Raw genomic sequence first — 15,166 nt, 5'->3', positions numbered from 1 at the left:
CTTGTCGCTGCTCTCACGTAAATGACTGTTCTCTTTCCCACGCACCTCTCTCGGTATTTCCTTCCGTCCCGCTCTTTGTGCTCAAGTCAATTCAATTTTCCGGGCTTGAACTGTTTGCGCGCAATCTATTGGAACCACTCGTTACTCTTGGACCTTGAATGCGGCCGTAAGACCCCGGCTCGAACTCTCTCTTTTTGCATTTTATGATTTTGAACGCGTATCTTCTTATTTTCTATCGCAAGTACCTAGCACATCTTTATTCTTAAATTAAATTAGGAATACTGCGTCGTACTCGTTATGTATTGATCTTCCACCTAAAATATCAGCAATGTTTTTATTTGCGTACCAATGTTAACAACTATTAATCGTGGTACAACATTTAATGGTTTGAAAAGGTTTTGCATTCATAAACTTCTCATTTCAAAGTTCTTTTATCTTTTGGCCTAGTGGCTTAATCGGAAGACTGACAGAGAGAGACAGGCATAGAGATCAATATTTTCCTATTTGAGTAGAAAAAGAAAGACTATAGTAATCAAAAAGAATGAGAATCAGGTGCGGAGAGTGGAGCATGAAGAGCATTGCTCATGCTAAGCCGATCGGGTGCTCGGGTCAACGCGCGTTATGATGTTTTTCTCCAACGCATGTTTCTCTCCGTCTTCTGTTTGACATTCTGGGAGATGGCTTTGACATTCTGGGAGATGGAGGAGAAGTACTGTCAAACTACTTTCCTCGCGATTTCATTAACATGCAAACTCCTGGCTTTGCTTTGTGTGTAATTTCATGAAGAATCTCATCTCTATCCCTTGTAGGCTGCATGCAAAGCGAGGACATCAGTTTAGCAGTCTGTTTGCCACAGATAGGGTAATTGGCTACCGCACGTGTGGACTGCTATTCAGCGACAGTAGACATTCTAAGCTACAGCCGTAGGAACAAAAAAAGGTCTCCCTCACCCCCAGATTTATTCTGTTCTTTGGCTACCACACACAAGCGTACGCGACACTTAGATTAAAATAAACACCTAAAAACTCGACGAGAATATTGCCACTGAGCAGCCGAGCTTGTTAGGCTTTACACGTGTAAAACAAAGTGTGTTACACGTGTAAAACAAAGTGTGTGTTAGGTCTACACTCCAACCGTGTTTTCGTCCAATTGCTATTCTTATATTTTAAAAATTTGCAACCATTATTCAAACAACAGGCAAAGTACTTCCCGTGGGCTTTTTCTATTTAGATATGCAGCTTCTATATTATTTTATTTTGTATTATCTCCAAGGCAAGCATTTACCTCATGGCACTGATTGGGCTGGGAGTTCAGCCTTCTTCCCTGGCTATTATCCCACCCGAGTTTCAGTGAATATGCTCACACGCCATTGTTACGTTGTAACAGGTGGACTCCACCAAGACCTGTTCCCGCGAAGAGCTGCTGCACGCCATCGAGCGGTACGCTGCCGGCTTCCAGTCGCTGGGCGTCAAGGCTGGCGACCACGTGTGCGTGCACCTTCGGAACAGCATCGACGGCTTCGTGACGGTGTTCGCGCTGATCTTCGCTGGCGCCACCGTCATCCTCTGCGACACATCTGTCACCGACAGTGAGCACTTAGCACTGAGCTGCAATAAGTCTAGGAATGAAAAGAGCCACTGTGGCAGGGGTGGCAAGTGACCAGATTATGTCTCAATTAATAGTCGTACCAGAACGATCCGCAGCTGCGACGCTGAAGAAAATGATAGCGGTATCTGCTTGCTTGTCGAGGTGATAGCTGGTAACATCCAGTCCGTACTACGTGGCCACATGACGCTTCGGCTGCACATTTGTATGCCGATCTGGGAGTTAGCGCGGCTTCTCTTCCGCAACAGGTGGCGCTAACGTGACCGGTGCCAAGTGCTTGCGATGTTGTCAAACTGTTGCAGGTTTTCTCTCCAATCTTGTCTTTTACGCCATGGTTTCCCAGCAGACGTTCTTGCATTTTCTTAGTCAACCATACCGGCTGCCGCCCAGTTTCCCTCTGTGCTTCACTGTCCGCACCGAACCTACTTCACAACAACTGACTCACTCCCACACCATCATTGCACATTGAACCTTTCAAACGCGGGGAACAGTGGTCGCAAGCACTGGTTACAAACAGAAAGTACGATATTATAAGGTAATAAAAAAGTGAAATTACGTTGTCTGGTAGCTATAAGATAAATTTGTGGGAAGTAGTAAACTCCTAAGACGGAAGAAAACAGGAGTCCACATAGGACGACAGCGTATTAACAACTGATTTACTAGCGAAACATATCACATTCGCACTGTTTCTGTGGAAAAAATAGAAAAAGGAAGATAATACAGGTGAATAACCTTACACTTGCAAAATGAAAACGTGCGCCACTCAGATGACCACAAGAATTGCACCTCTTGTTTGGGGGGAAAGGCTGATAAAAGATGCGCTGACTTATCTCCCGTCTATTCCAGACAACATGCAGAACGCTTTCCATGTTTCTCTTCTGCGCTTTTCTTCGGACTTTAGCGAATAAGAAGTATTTTTGTATTCAGGTGTGTAGTCACATCTAGCGCGGTGCGGAGCCAAATTCCTAAGTGCGCGTATTTGTGTTCCCTAAGCATTACATTGACGAATCGACCACTGTGTCCGATTTATGATCAGCCACACTTGAACGGAGTCCTGTACACTAAGCCCTCTTGGCATATGATAAACGTCCGCCAATGTTTAACGTCACAGGTCGGTTCATCGGCTTTTTGATACATGCGCGGGTTTGGCAAATACTTTTTAGCTTCTTCCACACAGGAAAACAAAAGAAAAACAGCGCGAACGTCGTGTTCGCCAGCGACCTTTCTCATTCGGTTCGAATTTTATGGGCGTAGGGCAACACCACTGGGCGTTTTCTCCTTCCTTTTTTTATTTTCCTTGTTTCTGCTTCTTGAAAACTGTGTTCTCTTCTTTTTCGGCCACTGATCACGTGGCTCAGTCAGGGTACCGCACAGCTGCTGGTTTTTCACTTGGATCACAATGCTCTCGTGCATCTCTTGCACTCTGAAGTTTTCCAAAGCATGTGCCAACAACTACAGCGCTATGCCTTCATTAACACTATTTGTGTGGGATGAGACATAAAGGAGCAAGCCTTTCTCTGTTTGTGACTTGTACATTAGAGTGGCAGGATAGCTCATCGTTATTGAGACATGCGAAACTTGCAGGTGGCTTTCCTGAGGTTGCTCGAAGTTTACACTGAGACATAAGTGGGATGCTCTGCACTGCTCATGTATTCTATGTATGCCATCTTGTTTGCAGACCCACTTGTTCTGCATCCCCCGCCACACCACCACGAAAGAACTACCACCAGTAAAACGAGATGATGTTCTAAACGAGTGATTTATGTCGCCGTGTCCTGACAGACTGATGTAGAACAAAGTGTGAATAAGGCAAATATGAGAAGTTACTATTATTCGTCGGCTAGTTTTTCTGATAGCGACGCCACACTTTAAGCCTACACAGTACCCGATGCTTTCGCAATACGAAAACGTTTAATGTGCAAAGTTACTTTGCATAAAACAAGAAATGTGGAAGGAAAACATGCAAAACTGTAAAATCCAAAAAGTCCGACAGCCTTTGAGGGACGCAGGACTATTCTTTCTCATTCCATTCTCCGTGTCGCATGCCTCGCCGCTTAGGACGTGTTTGCCCTCACGTTCAAAGTCATGTTTTCGCAGCTCAGGACAACATGTCCACATTATATGCCGAAACAGCGCTATACAGCAAACGGTCAAGCAAATGTGTTGCATATTCTCGGCGTTTGTAATACGAAATGCTCCGTCAATTCTTTGGCGAATTTTTTTTCCGCCAAGAAAACAAAGCACAGGTACGCATATGCTGCCGGTCTTGCTCTCTCATCCTTGGTTCACTCCGGCATCAAGGTGTTAGGCAGCGAAATGAGCGAATGGATCATTGAGGAAGACAGCCGGAGGCCTCTATGGCCACCGTCTTGGGCAGGCGCCTAAATTCCGTTTGGCTGCACCCATTACTCAGCGCGAGCCTTAACCACAAAACAAAAGAAATAGTGCCCCACATGGCTCTCCCACCCACATCCGCGGCAGTCACGAGTGCAGAACAAGGAACTCCGCAAGCGTGGAACTGCGTGGGGCATTCGACCGAACACTCACCGGCGATCGCTTGAGTGTCGCACTCGCAACAAGTCAGAATTCTCTGTTTGTAGGTCTGTTTCATGTTCCGCTCTTTGCCAAGCTTAATTGATAGTCTCTTCAAATTCTGTTTCATACAATCCTACCCTATCCTACCTCATACAGCGTGATCGAGTAAGTTAACCCCAATCCTACCCTATCCTACCTCATACAGCATGATCGAGTAAGTTAACTCCTGCTGCCTCATCGGTTGTTTCATTCTCTCTCACCGTATATCACTTTCCATCCCTCATTTTTCTCAGCATTAATTCCGTCGAGTTACCGTGTCGCATGAACGTCATTTGCGGGAGACCTAAACCCTGCTACTGTCACTTTACTTGGTGTGTGTTTGTTAGTAAGTTAACTCCTGCTGCCTCATCGGTTGTTTCATTCTCTCTCACCGTATATCACTTTCCATCCCTCATTTTTCTCAGCATTAATGCCGTCGAGTTACCGTGTCGCATGAACGTCATTTGCGGGAGACCTAAACCCTGCTACTGTCACTTTACTTGGTGTGTGTTTGTTTTTATATACAGACAGTAGGTATACAGATCGCCGCGAAGAAGACAGCGACCTCTTCTTTGCACATCACGACTACTACTAGCACCGAACTTATGCAAATAAACAATGATACTGAAAGTCATCTATGTGTCTGGCAATGCTGACCTAGAAGAGCTTCACCATTTAGGTCTTGAGCATGAGTGCAAGCTTCCTTGATTCTTTTTTTATTAGCGACTGCATACAAATGTTTTGGTGTTTTTGTTACTACAGTGGAGGCAGCGACTCTCTCTGTTATAAGTCTTCATTTTTTAAAGTGAGCACTTCAAACAGCGTCTTTTCTCCAGTGTACTAACAACAAGATCAACAAATTTGTATGCAGTCGCTATTAAAATATTCAGGAAAGCTAGCACCCACGCGCAAGACTTGAATGACGCAGCTGTTGTAGGTCAGCATTGTCGGACACATAGATAAGTTTCAGATGCTTATTTGCATAGCTGGTAGTTGCAGTCCTCATATGCAACGAAAAGGTCGAGGTCGTCGTCTTCTTCGCGGCGGGTGGGGGATGCGAAATCACTCTCAGCATTGTAGACTCGCACCAGCTCTTTTTCATCGACAAGAGACAGCGGTGGGGGCATCTGCAAGTCGTCTCGGGAATAATTGGGCCGTTCGTAGCCATGTCTCCAATAATGGCTTCTAGATAATGCGGCGGCCACGGTGACCTCTTCCAAGCAGGGTATCTTTTCACCTTTAGCATTAGCGCTGGAGGTTTTTTTTTTTTCTTGCTAAAGCCACTGCGCGAGCGGGAGTCTCGGCGGTCGCCGCATTATACATGCTCACGAGCGCTCGCCATTTACTCGCTCCATGAGGTTTCTGCAGCTTTTTTTATGGCGAAGCAGTATACCTCTACCTAGCCAACGAAATTTTCGTGTCCGCGTCAGATAAAAACTTCCAGGCTACTTCTGGCTACACAAAAACATGCCAGGCTTCTACTGGCTCTTGGCGACCCCCACGCTACACTATGAAACTGCCTGCACCACCGGGGTTCCCACCTGGGCCCGAAGGGAAGCGAAGCGAGATCCCGTTGTCTTGTGGACTAAGCTACGCCCACGCGTGGCGCTGGGGAGACGCACGGTGGATTGGAATCGTCGTCTGAGGAGGGAGAGGGGGCTCTTTGGAGGTGACACATGTAACCAGAGTGGGGGGGAGGCAGTGAGAGAGATGGCTTCATAGCCACGTGCCGCTTTCCTCGTGACTCTTTGAAAGACTCTCCTCTCCGTTTCCTTTCCGCCAACGCTGCTGCGTTCGGTTCGCCGCCACAGCGAAGCCAATGTAACGGCTGGCAGAGTCTCTGGTCTCGCTCTTTGCAAAGCCAGGAGTGTGAGTTCATGCGGGGCCGCATTGGTAATCGTTGTGGGTGTCGTTTACAACTTCGCAGTCGAACCACTTTTACAGCATAGATTGGAGCTAATTGTTTTTGCTAATGGCACTGAGCACGCCGAAGACGCCCGGCGCTAGCCGCGATGCACGAGCTCATGAGCGTTAGGCAATTTACTGGTATTTGTAATTGCTGAACGGTATTAAGGTCCCGAAGTCGCAACAAAGTGCGCGCCGATTATGCACTTTCGCTCAGAGAACGATAATATTTCCAAATTTCCTAGCCAGAGGGGATTTTCCAGTACCGTCTTTGCGAAACATTTGGTGGACTAGAGATAACCGCTGATGGCTTAGCAGTCGTCTTTCCTGTGAGCACTTAGAGTGCAGTAAAATTTTGTGGTATGCGTCAAAAGCACGCCATGACCAAGTGGCGCATGAAAAACGTCCCATAAATTTAGGCATTTTGTTCCGCAGCGGAGCTGCTTGCACATATGACCAGTGCCGACACCGAGTACGTGGTGACAGATCCTCAAAACGTCGACAGAATGCGGACTGTATGCGACGAAATGAAGGTAAACGTGAAGGTAAGTCGAATACCGAACAAATGGAGTGTTGCAACACATTCGCGAGTTGCCTTCTTTGGAGTAAAGCTGCCAAATCAAGCCTTGCTGCTGGCTTTCTAGCAAACTTGTCACACTAAAAAAGTTTTCTGCCTAAAGCCTGAGATTTTAAAGGGACCCTGCTACACTTACCGTCGACTACTGGGAATGTGTTTTGAGGTATATTCTATTGTCCCAGCAATCTTCTCCCGCAAGAATTGTGAAAATCCGTTGACTATCACCGAAACTACGCGCGATGAAAAATCCCGCATAATTGTTCCCTCTCAACTCGACTGCGGACAACGCGACGAAAGCTGAGCGCTCTCTCCCGGAGAGGGGACCGTATCACGGCGTCTCCTGCGGCGGCCTTCGATATATGACAGGCCGGGGAGTTTTCCCATTTGCTCCAAAACATGGGGGGGTCTATTTCCGGTTAGGTACCACAAAAAAGCAGGCATGGCTGCCTGCTCGCAAGCGCGCGCTCGGGCTGGTAGGGCGTTATTGAAGCAATAAACGTTTGTTGTCGAGTGGTCTAGTTGAAACGGAAGTATTGCGCTCATCACTCAGACTCCGCGCGCACTCAATACACAAAAGAAACGGAAAAACTATGCCCACAGGTTCAGGCATAGAAGAGGCTCGCAAACAGCGCCGACGGCAGCAGATCGTCACAGGAAATGCGAGAAATTAGCCACAAAGTTGACCAGTGACAGCCGATCGGAGAGTCATGGCCTAAATGACGTCGTATAGGCCATGCCAGGGGTGCATAATGAGGAGAACTGAAGAGAGTGCGGTCGGTTTTTCGGCGTCTTTCACGGCGATTTGCGCACTCACCGCTTTACGTGCACGTGTAATATTTGGCTCAAATATTCCTGGCAATGTAATCTAAACGCCACGCAGGTTTCTGTGCACTGCCCCATTAAGAGTCACCTTTCAAATAGAATTTTAGGAAATAAACCTTTTAATGTTTTATTCACTTCCACTCAGTGCCTCGTTCACACGCAGCCTGGCAACGGCTTATTTTGCAGCATTCTTTTGTGCAGTGGGTATCTTCGCTGTACCTTTTCAAGCTTCTTAGTCTCCTATTCATTACACGTACTTTAGGCAGTCCATCCTTTATGATGATGCTTTGTTGGCTGATAATGCAGTGAACACCGTGCTTTTGCTTGAGAAAGAATATATTCGTCAAATGCACCCGTGCATCAGCATGGAAATGCAAGAAATGTTTTACGCCGCAACATCTGTAACACCGCAAATACGGCTCTAATTTGCATGTGTTTGGTCTGCGAACGATGAACGGGTTATCTGGTGGTTATGCAGAAGCGGTTCATGCTGGGCGAGGCACCCGAATTCATCTCCCTTGCGAGCTTCGATTCGTTGGACGAAAAAGAGTTCCGGGAAGTCAATGTGGCAGACACCCGCAACACTGTGGCCGCCATCTGCTACACCTCGGGAGCCACGGGAACGGCCAAGGCAATCGAGATCTCGCACTATTCATTCGTCGCCAGCCTAATTCAGAACAGGTGCGTACTGACCTGCAACCAGTGTTGTACGGAGCGGCGTTCCAAGTAATGTCGTTTTAAAACTAGTTTCTTTCGGGAGGGACGGAAGAACGCCGCCGTTTCATTAAGGGCCGGGGTAACTCGTTGCGCTTAAGAAGGTAGGACAGAGGGAACGGCGTTCCTTCTGTAAATGTTCCACCCCTTGGATTAGGTTGTTTTTAAATGCAGAGCATTTCTTTAACTCACGATGTCACCCGGCGTTGGCGTGCCTCGGCGTCCGCAACAGCCGTTCCAGGTGCGCCCTCTCCCCCACTCCTCCTCTCCCGCATCACGCTACCCTCTTCACTCTCAACAACAGGTCCGCACCCCTCCCCCTACACTATATAAACAAATAATACTTACCGGCGCCTGGTTTCGATCCCACGACCTTGCGGGCGGAACGCAAGGTACATGGTGCTCTACCCACTGCGCCACAAAGCCGACACAGAATGGAAGGCTACGAACGCGCCTTATATCCTTGACTCATTCAAACTACGTCAAGAAGCTGCTGATACAACGCATTCACTAGCTGTGGGCGGAACGCGAGGTACATGGTGCTCTTCCCACTGCGCCACAAAACCGACACAGAATGAAAGGCTACGAACGCGCCTTATATCCATGACTCATCGAAACTACGTCAAGAAGCTGCTGATACAACGCATTCACTACCACCAACTCCCCAAATACTAAACGTTAACGCAATACACCCACCCCCTATGCGACGCATTTACTCGAGTTCCCCTCGCGGGGAGATGGGCCCTTTTTTGCCAAGGCTTCAGGGCGCTGAAGCTAGCAGGAAAAGCAACAGCAAAAGGAAAATTTGGGACAGTTAATTGGTTTGGAATCACGGTAAACAGCTCAGGGAACGAGACAAGGAGCAGAAAGACACGGAGATTAGCAAACATCAAAGAGCCTGTTGAAAAAGTAATTAACTGTAGCAAAAGGTAAATTTGGGCCAGTTGGCTTGGGATCATGGTAAACAGCGCAGGGAACGACACAAAAAGTAGCAGAAAGACACGATTAGCACACATAAAAGAGCCCGTTGAACAAGTAATTAACTGTAGCAAAAGGTACATTTGGGCCAGTTGGTTTCAAATCGCTCATTCTCGTGTCTATCTGCTCCTTGTCTCCTTCCCTGCGCTGTTTACCATGATTCGAACAGCCACAGGCTCACTCTATGTTTTTCCTCCCGTATGCTGCTCTCTGGCCGTCCTTCCACGGAACGTGCTTCAGCGAAGGTCAGAGGCATAAGTATACTCACGCAGCGGGGCGCAGCCCATCAGGCAGGCTGCACCGGAGCGCAGGACCGTGCGGCTACGGTGGCTGCAGACGCCAATGAGGGAGGCGCTTCGGCGTCCCTTTGATTCGTTTTCCACCATGACCTCTTCTTTTGTACAACCAGTAACACGAAAACTTGGAGGACGCTTAAGCTTTGCCTTTAACAGTGGAACGCGAAAGCTGAGCAGGAGCAGATGTGGATGCACAATCCCCACTCATAGAGGACGACAGCTCGGAAGAGCACCTCGCACAGGTGGTCTCAACCGCCTTCATCGCATGCGCGTTCTCTACAGGCAGCGCGCTCTGCTGTCTGTCAATGGACACCTGGGTGGCCAGCGTTGCGCTCACCGTGTGTAAAAACGAGGCATCGAGTACCTAGTCTTGAATTCTGGAAATATTGCCGCTGCCGCCCAAAGCGAGTTTTTGCGCCACCTTACCATGGCATCATAGCAGTGCGGCGACTGTAGTCTATCGTTACGGACTATAGTGTATTGTTACGGAGAATTCAATAATCTGACAAAACTTGTTAGTGGGCTAATTGGTTCACGATTCTGAAATATTTTTTGGGCAAAACGAAAGACGATACACAAGAAAGCAGACAGGACAAGCGCTTGTCCTGTCTACTTTCTTGTGTATCGTCTTCGGTTTTCGTGCGACACATTATCAATAGTCGCCTATGAATCGTTCTTTTCCATGCTGTTTCTTTTGCAAAAAACGTAATTATGTTCGTCCATGTGAATACCTTTCTGTTTGCATATGTTTAGCGCAGTATCCTGATTCGGAATTTCAAGGCAGAAGTGCAAACTGCCATGTCGTTTGCACTTTTAATAGAAGAGCACCACAGTTGCAGTTACACATTTATTTATTTATTTTTATTTTTTTTATTTTGGGGGGCGATAGCACGCTCCGATAATAGTGAGGTTTGATCGGGTTCGGCAAGCTATGTAGATTATCTCTAGGGGGCTTTGTAATTCTATTTTGAAGTGACTAATTGAATTTTTTATTCCAATTAGAACACCCCCACCTCGGTTTAGTAAGCGGTCTCTACGGTAAATAGCAAAACCGGGCAAGTACGGAGTAACTTCTGAGTCGGCAATATGTGATGAAAGCCATGTTTCTGTAAGAATGACGAAATCGCAATCAGCTGATTGGATTACGGCGGATAGTTCTTCGCGCTTGGGAAGAACACTACGAATGTTGGTATAAAGAATCGAGTATGTGACGTCAGTAGTAGATATAGAGGCATCCTGCGGCGGGTTACGGAGGGGTGAATGTGGCAGATAAGGTTTTGAGATATTTTCCTTTTGCTAGCTACCTCGTTCTGTCGTTTCTTTCACCATTTTATGCACAGTGTCATAGTAGTATGTCTTCTTTCCAATGATAAGTTTTTGTAGCGTAATTTAATGGGCGCATTCCGTTCACGAGCGAAGCGAATTAGCTCACGACGAACGGAACGCGTTGCGAAACAGAAATCCTCAGATATGCTTATGCTTGTGCCTTTGAGCGTGAAGGCTTTAGATAGCACATCATCCTTAGTTTTATAAGAAGCGATATGTACAATTATCGGACGAATTTTGCCAGCGGCGGTTCTGCCGATACGATGCGCTCTTTGAATGTCCTTCGGTTCCACTGTTATTTTCAAAGTGTCTCTGCAAATATCGGTTACAAGTTTTTCGCTGTCTGCCCAAGATTCCGACTCGCCTTCTTCGACGCCGTAGAAGACAAGATTGCAGCGACGCGACCTGTGCTCGGCGTCATTTAGTCAGTCCTCAATGCCAACAAGTCTGTCCGACGTCTGCACGGACGTTGTCAACAAATTGTCAACATCCGACCTCAAGTCCGGTAAAAGTTTACATTGGTCCTCGGTTTTCACTAGGCGTGCAACAATGTCAGCAAGGGTCTGTTCAGCGTTAGTGAGTCGCGAATTAATGGACTTAAGTTGTGCTGAAATTTCTCCCTGTCCGGCTTCTAATTTTGATAACATGGCGTGGACCGTTTGGTCGGTTTGGTTGTTTTGGTTGCGTGTGTTAGGGCCTGGATTTTCCTCCACGTCTCCCGACAGTAACAATAGTTCATAAGCAATGTTCACAACACTACAAAGCAACGACAAAACGCAGCGCGGGCTCGGCAGCTGCACCAGACAACGATTACTAGTCTTCTTAGCATAAAGACAATCGTAAGTGCGTACCTGCGTGATAAACACGAACGGCGAAGTTAGACGCTGAGCCATGGCACAGCTGACGAACCCACAAAGCGTTGGCTGTCGGGAGCGGCCCTTTATAGGTGACGGAAATCCTGATGTCGATGATCTTGGTGATGCGTGTTGAAGCAAAATCCTTGGAGCATCGACGATGACGCCATCTCTTGGTCCTGCGGCCGGGGCTGATGTTTCCAGGTGGAGAGGGAAACCAGCAAGCGACACACGCGCGGTAACTCCTGGATTTGCGAAGCATCCAGTGCGCAGCACGCTTGTCGCACTGCCGCAGGCGTCGGAGAGGCTGATTGTAGCAAGCACCTGCGTGATAAACACGAACGGCGAAGTTAGACGCTGAGCCATGGCACAGCTGACGACATGTCTGGGCTATGCCCGCTTCTCCCTCAATAAATTCGCCTAGAAGCATTTCGTTGGATTACAGTTATCTCCAGATAATCCGCTACCTGCGGTGTTCATGTTTTTATAGTACACGTAGTTTGATATGAGTTTAACTTCCTCACTTTATTTCGCCTCCCGATTATCCGATACTACATTTCAATTTAAAAATTAAATGCAACGTTTATGTAACGATACGCTTCAATGGTCGAAGTGTAACAGGTACATATTCATTTGGCATAAAAAAACTCTTAGCGGCAATTAGTTTCTAAATTAGGAAGGAACGAGCAACGAGATTTCGTTGCTGTTTAGAGGAACGCCTACAACACTGCCTCAAACGAAGGCCTCAAATTTATTTATTTTTTTATTAAATACTGCGGACCATTGAAGGTCCATGCAGGGTGGGTGGTTACATAGTATCAAAGCAGGAACAACAATGCGAACATGAATACAAAGAAACAAAGAACAAACATCACTTGGAACGATACACGGGTTCTGTAAGGGAATTTCCATTCGGCTATGGTACGAGGGAAGAAAGAGAATTTATATGTGTCTGTTCTGGCAAAATACGGTGTTAGGGAGTGAGGGTGGTGATGGCGCGTTTGAAGAGTCATTAAAGGGGACAGATATAGTGTGACGTCAATGGCCAATTGGTTGTTAACAAGTTGAGAGAGAAAATCCAGGCGGAATGTTTTCCTTCTTATCTGAAGGGGTGGAATATCCTTAGCTTCCATAAGGTCAGAGGGAGAGGCTAGTGGGGAGAATTTCGAGAAAATAAATCTAACGGCTTTCCTTTGAATCCTTTCAAGTTTCAAATAAGGCAAACGAAGGCATCTGAAGGAATTTATCCTTTCTTCGTCTGCCCAGCGCCTGTGGGATGATATTGGAACAAACATGGCAACCTATGCACTTCTTCACACTTATCAAAGCAGCACATATCATGATTTCCATGAACAAAACCAGTTGCAGCCATTTTCAGCCTGGACGCACTCATTCACTCATTTTTAGTCTTTCATCATCCGCGCCAGTCAACAAGAGCGAATTCTCCAGTAATTACCACTAAAATGTATCAGCACATCGGATCCGCAGCTTTTTAGTTTCGTACGAGTCTCCTAACAAAGTTTTTCGTCCGTTTGGTACTACCGGAGAACGCTCCATTGATCAGTCACATGCACATACCCCATCACTACCCTTACGCACTTTCGAGCCTGTCATTTGTTTCTGTCCCCGCTCGACACCACAGTCTTCTAGTTGCACCATCGCTACTTCCTTTGAGCACTGCACATAAATTGCGTTGCGACTGATGACGTTACGTTCATTTCACGCACCTACAGGAAGCTACGCCAGTCTGAGGTGACGTTTTATGTTCTGCCGTGAACTGTTTTCGTGGGCCCGTATACCTCCGGGCCACTTATAGTGTTACCCGCCGCGGTGGCTCAGTGGCTAAGGCGTTGCGCTGCTGAGCACAAGGTCGCGGGTTCGATTCCCGGCCGCGGCGGCCGCTTTTCTGATGGAGGCGAAAAGCAAAAACGCCCGTGTGTACGAGATTTCGGCGCACGTTAAAGATCCCGAGGTGGTCAAAATTAATCCGGAGCCCTTCACTACGGCGCGCCTCATCGCCTGCGTTGCGTCGGCGCGTTAAACCCTACAATCAATCAATCAATCACTTATAGTGTTGACCTTTGTGCCGCGCTCGCGGTGGCCTTGGCGTTAAACGGCGTCAGCGTTGACGAATGGTCCGCGCAACAAAGTTGATGGAGCGAATGTGTGCTTCGCAGTAGAATACACAACATTGAGGATCCAACCTAATACAACAAGATACACAGTATAGATCTCGCGAATAAAGGGCAGCGATCGTTCTTGCGCGTGTGTTTATGCTAGCGCACCTTTCTTAAAAGAACGATTCAATAAGGTCGTGAACATTGTCGATCGAATCAGAATGACATACGGGACTAAAGAACGCACTAGAACTCTGTTTCGCAAACCAGGGAGTCGGTGGGATACAATTAGCCACACGCAACTCAATCTGAATAACCATGCTCTCCTAATTTCAGAGACTATGCAGAATGATATTATCCCCTAAATTATACCAGCAGCACATCAGAGATACACACAACTCAGAACCATGCAAGAGTTTTACAATATTTATTTGTTTGCAATTATTTGAAAACTTTCAGTGCCTGGTCACACTAACGGGAACAAACATCTGCAGAAATCAAGAAAATGGTCTGCTAATTCGTAGCATTCCCATGCGTCTTGTCTAGAACGCAGTAGAGCCAAATACGACTATTAGTAGCGAAAGACGTTGGAATATTTTATTCTTTCAGGTTTTCCTTTTTTTAGTGATGTAAATATACACCACTAAACCGATGAAGAGCCTTTACGTCGCTAATCATTTACTTTTCGGAGAAGCAAGGTGTGCTGCTGAGTTGCTCTTTTTACGCTCTTTTTATATGTATTATTTCCATCGTTCTCTAGCGGACTTTTTCGGGGGCGAGGTGAGCTTTTGGGGGGTGAGGTATAAGATGCATATTTTTTTTTTTGGGGGGGGGGGGAAGCTCTTTAGGGGCTTGGGCTGTTGGCGCCTAATGTCATCGTCGTCTCATGACGTCGTAGTATCATGTAGTCACGGTACCAAAACACCAGGACACTCGTTTTCCAACGCCTCGCGCTAGAATGCTTCGTGCTTCAAGGACAGGAGACTTACAGCAAAGCTGAATACCTCTACCCCCAACGGCTTCATCTCCGTGGGCAAAAACACCAAGGTGCCAAGAACACACTTATACACTGCATGCTTCGCCCCTCCCCGGGTTTGATATTAGTGGAGGTGGCCCGGGATTTCTTATTTTGTCAGATCATTTTTGTAAAAATTCTATATTCTCTTTTTTGTTATTTTTGGTTTTTCAAAAATATGTCGACCAGTTGTCTCCATTTAAGCTATTATAACGACAACAAGTGTTACTTTCACCAAATCTGTATTTTTGTGTAAATGCCGGGCGTTACACGGTGTGCTATCCCTATCTTTTATTCGTATTTTGAATGCCTTTTTGAGACTTGCTTTGTTTATTCCGGGGTTTTGTGGGGAGGTTTAAATGATGAATATTTTTTTTTAATTT

At 46.8% G+C, this 15,166-nt stretch overlaps 1 protein-coding gene across 1 annotated transcript in view; it reads left to right on the top strand.

Annotated features, from left to right (window-relative positions):
• Positions 1-15,166, top strand: part of LOC144153480 (uncharacterized) — a 185,644-nt gene that overhangs the window by 35,633 nt on the left and 134,845 nt on the right. The window contains exons 3-5 of the mRNA XM_077685122.1: positions 1,387-1,588; positions 6,520-6,629; positions 7,962-8,164. Coding sequence (XP_077541248.1) covers positions 1,387-1,588; positions 6,520-6,629; positions 7,962-8,164 — 515 coding nt within the window. The remainder of the gene's footprint in view (positions 1-1,386; positions 1,589-6,519; positions 6,630-7,961; positions 8,165-15,166) is intronic.

The sequence above is a fragment of the Haemaphysalis longicornis genome, unplaced genomic scaffold (assembly GCF_048455015.1).
Source record: "Haemaphysalis longicornis isolate Haplotype H1 unplaced genomic scaffold, Haemaphysalis longicornis Haplotype H1 scaffold_9, whole genome shotgun sequence".
Lineage (NCBI taxonomy): Eukaryota > Metazoa > Arthropoda > Arachnida > Ixodida > Ixodidae > Haemaphysalis > Haemaphysalis longicornis.
This window is presented reverse-complemented; position numbering and strand designations above follow the sequence as displayed.